This window comes from Mesocricetus auratus, unplaced genomic scaffold, assembly GCF_017639785.1.
Source record: "Mesocricetus auratus isolate SY011 unplaced genomic scaffold, BCM_Maur_2.0 Super-Scaffold_100028, whole genome shotgun sequence".
Taxonomy (NCBI): domain Eukaryota; kingdom Metazoa; phylum Chordata; class Mammalia; order Rodentia; family Cricetidae; genus Mesocricetus; species Mesocricetus auratus.
The window spans coordinates 23,520,285-23,527,001 of NW_024429209.1; the positions used below are offsets into that span (position 1 = coordinate 23,520,285).

Genomic DNA, 6,717 nt, shown 5'->3' on the forward strand with positions numbered 1-6,717 from the left:
CAGGCTGTCCTGCTCCGGTGTCATCTGCCTTCCAGTCTGTCTTCTTGCTACTGCCCCCAACCTTCAGCCATGGCCCGCTGCCGGCTTTTTTGCCCGGGATGGCACCTCTGCATCCCTCAGTCCCCGCAAGCCCAGACGCAGTCCTAGTCCTCGTGACCCCAGAAGCCTTCTCCGGTTCTACAAGTCCTTTCGCTACCACCTCCCCGAGCTTCTCTTGAGGCACGAGGCACGGTCAAGGCTTCTTCCTGGGGTCTGTGCCTTGCCAGCACACAGCCAGCCAGGCTACCCACGTGTAAGGTCAAGGCCGTGACGAGGGGATGATTTCCAGCAAGAAAGCTGAGCAACTATCTTGGAACAGGCTGGCTCTATTGGTGCTACAGATCTGGATTCTGAAGGCATAAGTGCCACCCTCCTGAAAAGGGGCACCAGCTGGGTCTCTGCCCTACAGGTCCTTGAGGAGTTTTGTGACGGGGGGGGGGGTGGTGGTGGTGGTGGCACCGCTGGGAATAATCCTCTGTGGGAACAAAACCCTGGGACGGCAACCTGGGTTTCTCCCACCTAGTTCCCCAGTTAGAATACCAAGGTCACATTCTCGTCTCCATGGGGCCTCCAATCGGAACCCTGAACAATAGCTACTCCCACAAAGTCCTCAAAAGTCAGCACCAATAAAAAAATACACTTTATTGTATCTTCACATTGGCAGAGGCAGCACACCAGGGCACAAGGACGGGAGAGCATGCAGAGGCCTGAGGTGAATACACAGGACACGACAAAGCGATCCTCCCAGGTAACCCCAGCCAGCTCGCCTGCCGACTCCCCTGTAAGGTCCCAGGAACACCCCCTCCCCCCAGGATGCAGTCAAGAGCTCCACTACCCAACAACCCATGGACCCACCCCCAAATTCTGATTGCACAGATGGGGCCAAGCAGGGCAGGCTTCGGCCAGCTGAGCAGGCATCACTGCCAGTAGGGCCACCGGTCCCAAGCCCGGGGGTGGGGCGGGCAGAAGCAGCTGGTGCGGCTCAGCCGGAAGCTGCAGCACTGAGGGAGGAGGGCGTGGGAGCCCACACCTGCCAATCCAGCCCCAAGCTCCTCGGCAATTTTGTCTCTCTTGATTAAACATCCAAGGAACATCAAGTTCACAGACGTGTTTTCTTCTCTTCCGTCTTCCTGAAAACATCCAGGATGGGGAAAGGCAGAGAAAGGCTTCAAGGTTCCCGTGGCGCTTGGCACTTTGTGGGGGCAAAGAGTGGAAGGGACAAGGATGAAGGAACTAGGCTCTGGGCTTAAGCGAGAGACAGAGGCGGCAGCGAAGGGCGTCACCCCCAGGTTGTCTGGGGAGAGGGAAGGTGTTGCTGCAGTGCGTGGTGGGCGTGCAGTGGGTGTGTGCGCACATGCAGGGCACACCGCTGGGGCAGGAGCCTGGGACACACACACACACACACACACACACACACACACACACACACACACGGAGGTTTTTGTTAGAGAGGACGCCAGCCGCCAAATGCAAAAGGGGACACCACTGGCACTGTGCTGTCTGTGGAGGCAGAGTCCATGCCAGGAACCCCCCCCAGATTGTCTCTCCTGGGGTGGCGGCAGAGGCCAGCCAAGCGCACTCCGGTTATACCAGTGAGGGATCCCCCCGCCCCCCCATCCCCTGGCCAGCCTACCAGGCTGCCCCACTGCAGGGTTGATGATCTAAGAGGCTGTCGCTGTCATGGCATTTAGAGCGCCCGTGGACAAGGCAGGGCCCACACCTGGGGCCGCCCATGGGCCAAGTTACAAGAGCCACAGTCACACGGAAGGGCAGGGACGGACAGCCGCTGCTCACTTCCAGCACTGCTCCAGGGAGCCGTGGGGCTGGACCTTGAGCTTCTGGGGGCAGAGGAGCTTGGTGAAGGCTCTGCGGAAGCTGTAGTGGCAGAGCGGGTAGAGGACAGGGTTGACAGCCGAGTTGGCCCACAGAAGCCAGAAGGACGTCTCATACCAGTAGTCGGGGATGCAGTGGCCGTGGCAGGCGGCTCGGATGATCATTAGAAGCGTGTACGGGGCCCAGCAGAGCCCAAAGATGCTCACAATGATGGCGAGCGACTTGGCCACCTTCTTGTCCCTCGACAGCCGAAAGCGCTGGGTGATGCTCTGGGACACCATCTTCATGCGCTTCTCCAGGGACGCTGAAGATGCCGACGGCTTGGAGCCCCTTTTGAGCGAGCGCGGCCTCTCAGTGCCCCTCGAGGAGCTGCCGGAGCTGGAAGTGGGGGAGGCAGCAGCACCCCCACCACTGCCACCCCCGAGGGCAGCCTCCCCAGCCTCAGCACCAGGTCCTGCCTCGCCCACCCCATACCTGTGCAGAGGCATGGCCTCCCCGTGCCCCTTCGGCCAGCAGCCCCAGCAGCTGGGGGGAGCCGGAGGTGGTGAGGGTTGGGCATCGGGAGGGGGCTCGGGGCCAGCCTCGCGGGCCCCATCAAGCCGGAGGCGGGTGCGCCTCTGGATGTTCAGGTAGATGCTGAGGTTGAAGAAGGTGACGCTGAGGAAGGGCGTGAAGAACTCGAGAGTGGAAGCCGTGATGAGAAAGTACCAGTTGTAGAAGAACTCGGCGTAGCAGTGGCCCTCGGGGATGGAGCTGCCACCCGACAGGTACTCCCAACTCAGGATGGCAGGCCCATACAGCAGGAAGGCCAGCACCCACACTAGCGCCATCTTCCTCACTGCCCGGCGCGTGTCCCCCTGCTGGGCCCGGTAGGAGACCTGCAGGGGGGTTTGTACAGATCATGAGGTCAGAAACTCATGGACTAGAAGCTCAGAGCAGCCCCTGGGTCTCCATGTCTGCCATGGGCAAGGTGCCATGTCCCTCCTCTCCACAGACCTCCCCCACCCCTTGCCTGTGCCCCCTGGCTGGCTGATGCCCTGACACTCTCCCAGAACCCCCAGAGCCTCCCGCAGCTAGCCAGAGTCTTGCCTGTCTACCGTCCCCTGCCAGTTACAGGTTCCATGGGCTCCTGTTTTGGCTACTCTGCTGCATCACCGGCACTCAGATTAGAATTCACCACACCCAGGGGCCACCACACATAACTGTTTCTGATTCTTGTTTCTTGCAAGGGCCAGAGCCATCTTCAGCGGCTAGCTGTGCTGACAAGGAAGGGACTCTAGCCCTGATCTAGCACTTCCTGTCTCCCGCTGCTGGGACTGGGAATACAGAAAGGAAGCCGCCTGCTGGCCCGCTGCTGAAGACCCCACACACACACAACACACAACACATAAGAATTAAGAAGTACCCCCGTCTCCTTTTCTAGAAGAATGCCTAGAAAAGGTAGGGAGGCAGGGCCATCTAGTCTTTCCCAAGACACAGCGTGTCTAACCTCCAAGCGCAACCCGTAAACAAGGGGGCAAGAGTCCTGCTATGGAGCCTCAGTGGGACAGACAAAATAAGTGTCCTTAACAGCCACCTTGGGAACCACAAGACCAGCAACCAGAGCTTGTGCAAGCCACAGGTCTAGGGCACACCTGCCACATGCCAGCTCTATACTGGGCACCCATCACATTAACCCTGTGATTGCACCACTCTCTTGGTGGTTCAAGGGACGGAAGAAGGGACCTAGGGAGGACCGGGGGCGGGGGTTGGGGGGCTTCATGCTGGTGCTGCTTGCAGGTCGATCCTCAGGATACCCCTGATAAGACCTGAGGTGAGTGAAGGGGAGAAGGCAAAGCAGCAGCAGCAGCCGCCCCGACTCCACACCAGTGGAGCTTGTGCAGCTAGGAGCTGTGGCGGGCCTTCCTGGGGCTATGTTTGCACACCTTCCGTGTGCATGAAAGTGGGAAGGATGTCCAGGGATTCTGGACCTGCCCACGACAGAGGCTGTACAGAGACACCCCCCTCCTGCAAGAGCATGGAGCTCCAAGCTAACCTCCTGTCCTGTGCTGGTGCTACTGTCAGCTAATGGTCCCCGAAAAGTGGCTCGCCTGTCAAGAGGGAGCAAGCCCCACCAGGCATCTGCCTGCAGCCTGGAAGCAGCCATTCCCTGTCCGCTAGGTGCCCCCAGCACACAGGGTAAACTCTAAAGCCCACGTCCATCCCAGAACTCACAGCTCGAGTGACCGACAGGAATCGGTCGTAGCTGATCAGCACGATGTTGAAGACCGAGGAGGCACACAGCAGGTAGTCTACCACCAGCCACAGCTTGCAGAGGCCCCGGCCAAAAGTCCACCGCCCGGTCAGCACATAGGGGACATACAACGGGATGCAGAAGGCACCTAAGAGAGAGCAGCGGTGGTGGGACCATGGCTCAGGATCTGGGGTCAGACCGACTGACCGCATGGGGACAGAGGGTTGAACCTGGCCCTCATAGGGTGAGCCGCCTTTCTAAGACTATCAATCCTATTTGCCCTGCACCCCCACAACTGAGCAGCTGCCAGCCTCCAGGCTCCACAAAACCTCCAGACCTCCGAAGTCTGCTGGACCTGGAGGCAGGAGGTAGGACCTCCACATAAAGACCTCTGGACCCAGAACCTGGGCTACTGCCAACCCTACCAGCCGCCAGAGGAGGAAAGGGGGGTTATATGCCCTCCCTGGCTGTCTGGTCCTGGAGCCAATCATCCATCCCTACCCTGGCTGTTGGACAGCCTCCCTTCTCAGCTTAAAAACCGAGAAAGCTTTTTTTTTTTCTTGGCTTAAAAGGTTCTTGGCTGCAGCCGCGCCAGCCGCTCTCGCCGCCCAAACCGGCTTCCAGCGTCTGGGAGACGCAGCAGCTCGCAGCCCCAACAGGTGTCTGGCGCTCCGGCCCCCACCGCGTGCCCCGCCCCCCCTCCCCCAGTCGGGAGCAGAGCTTGGACACGTGAGAACGAGCTCCTCGGAGCATTTCCCTCGTCTCACCCCCGCCTTCCTCACGGTCCCCTTCCCCAGCACAGCTCCCCCAAATCCCCTTTCCATGTCCCCTCCCCCCCACCCCAGCGTCCTCACAGCATCCTGAGTCCGGCGCCGTTGCCTTTGTTTGGTTCGGCGCAGGAACCAGCGCTGCACCCGCGGTTGCTGCGCCTAGCGCCTTGTTGAGCTCCCGCCGACTGGGGCAGTCTCCCCGGAGACATCCCTACCCAGCCCCCGTCCTGCGGTCCGGGAGGCGAGGAACTTCGCCCGTGCCCACCATCCTAAGGTTTTTTTTAGAGGTCCCCTCCCCAGACCCGGACCCTGAGAAGACACCCCAGGTCGGAGCGCCAAGTCCCATTGCCCAGCCTGGGCTCCGCGCCCCTGGACTCTGGCAGCGGACGGGGTCTGGGGGCTTTACCCACGAGGAAGTCGGAGATGGCGAGGTTGAGCAGAAAGAAGTTGTTCTGGGTGCGGAGGCTCGAATCCGCCACGAAGGCTAGCATGACAAGCGCGTTGCCCAGCACTGTGGCCACGATGAGCAGCGCCATGAGCGCAGCCAGGACAGCGGTCCAGGCAGCCGAGAAGCCGCGCGCCCCGCCTGCGGCCGCCGCCTCGCCGGCCAGAGCGCCCGACGCGTTCAGCAGCCCGTCGGGCGGCGCGCGCTCCATGGCCCAGCAGGCTCACACGGCTCAGGGACACAGGGCAGGGTGCGGGCCGAGAGAAGGGCGGCCGGGTGGGGCCCCCGCTCGGGAGCCTAATCTTTGCCAGATCTTCACCCAGCCCGGTTTTCCGGGGGGCGCCCGGAGCATGGTCCGCGGGGCCGGAGGCGAGAGCCTGGGCTGGAGTGTGGGAGGGCGGTGCAGAGGGTCCTGGGGTCGGAATCTGAACGGAGTGGGGCGGGCGGCGCGGCTGCTGCAGCCAGAGCAAAGCCGAGCTCCAGCAGCCCGCGGCGCGTCGGTGCACCCCGAGCTCAGCGCGCAGCCGAGTGCGCCCCGCGCCCGGCCCGCCGCCCCCCGCGCCCCGCGCAGAGCCCCCGCTATTGGCTGGCGCCCTCGCCCCGCCTCCGTCCCGCCTCCGCCCCGCCCGCCGCGGGCAGCACCACGGACAGCGCCGCGTGCCCGCCGGCCGACTAGAGCCCCTGCCCGGGTGCGCACGGCGGCTGGCTGGCAGAGAGCCCGGCCGGGGCACTAGTCAACCACAGGGTTGGGGGCCATATCTGAGGTCGCACTTAGAAGCTAGTCCCTTGGCTATCCGTCCGCCCTGGTGCCCTCGGCCCTGATGATCCCTGCCCAACCCTTGTCCGTAGCCCCTGAGCTCGTGAGGTTCGGGACAGGACCCGGGTGGGGTGGGGAAATGGTGTACCTCGGCTCTGGAGAACTTGCGCCCCAAGATTCCCTGTCGCATATTGCTTTGGGCAAGTAGGTTTCTAGGGTAAGACATGTCCAAAGAAGGATTGGGGAGGGGTCTCTCAAAGAGTCACCAGGGATAGGGTTCTCTCCAGCCTCATATGTACAAAACTGTGGGTCTCGGTCTCCACGTGGTTAGACAGAGCTCAGAACAGGGTCCAGGGTGACCTGCAAGGCTCACACAGATGTGGAGTTACATAAGGGAAAAACGAGCCTGAGCGGACCCAGCCCAGAGCTGAGCACGTTCACCCAGGACTCAGCAGCTCTGGGTGGAGGGGCGACCCACAAAGCAGCGTGATTCGGGCCACCAATGTCCCTGAGATAGCTTAGTAGGGTGGTCATTGTTGCAGTGGACAAGCGAGGTCACTGAGTTCCGAGTGCAGCCAGGGTGGTGGCAGCTGCGTTAGTGCCCATGGGGGGGGGAGAGCTGGCCCCCCTCCTCTGACAC

The 6,717-nt window shown here is 62.0% G+C and overlaps 1 protein-coding gene across 1 annotated transcript; it reads right to left on the reverse strand.

The window, feature by feature from the left end:
* Window positions 1–785: 785 nt before the first annotated feature.
* On the reverse strand, window positions 786–5,857 carry Hrh3 (histamine receptor H3). The gene is made up of 3 exons (XM_005074513.4): window positions 5,282–5,857; window positions 4,087–4,253; window positions 786–2,750 (listed from the first exon to the last, which is right to left on the reverse strand). The coding sequence occupies exons 1-3, from the start codon at window positions 5,529–5,531 to the stop codon at window positions 1,830–1,832; spliced, it is 1,338 nt and encodes a 445-aa protein (XP_005074570.1). The 5' UTR covers window positions 5,532–5,857; the 3' UTR covers window positions 786–1,829.
* Window positions 5,858–6,717: the final 860 nt, after the last annotated feature.

Excerpts from the sequence above, each read along its gene's own strand:
- Hrh3 (XM_005074513.4), bottom strand. The coding sequence starts at position 5,531 with ATGGAGCGCGCGCCGCCCGACGGGCTGCTGAACGCGTCGGGCGCTCTG. Across the intron at positions 4,254-5,281 it reads CATCTCCGACTTCCTCGTGG|GTGCCTTCTGCATCCCGTTG; the intron begins GTAAAGCCCCCA and ends GCTCTCTCTTAG. Across the intron at positions 2,751-4,086 it reads TCCTGTCGGTCACTCGAGCT|GTCTCCTACCGGGCCCAGCA; the intron begins GTGAGTTCTGGG and ends ACCCCCCTGCAG.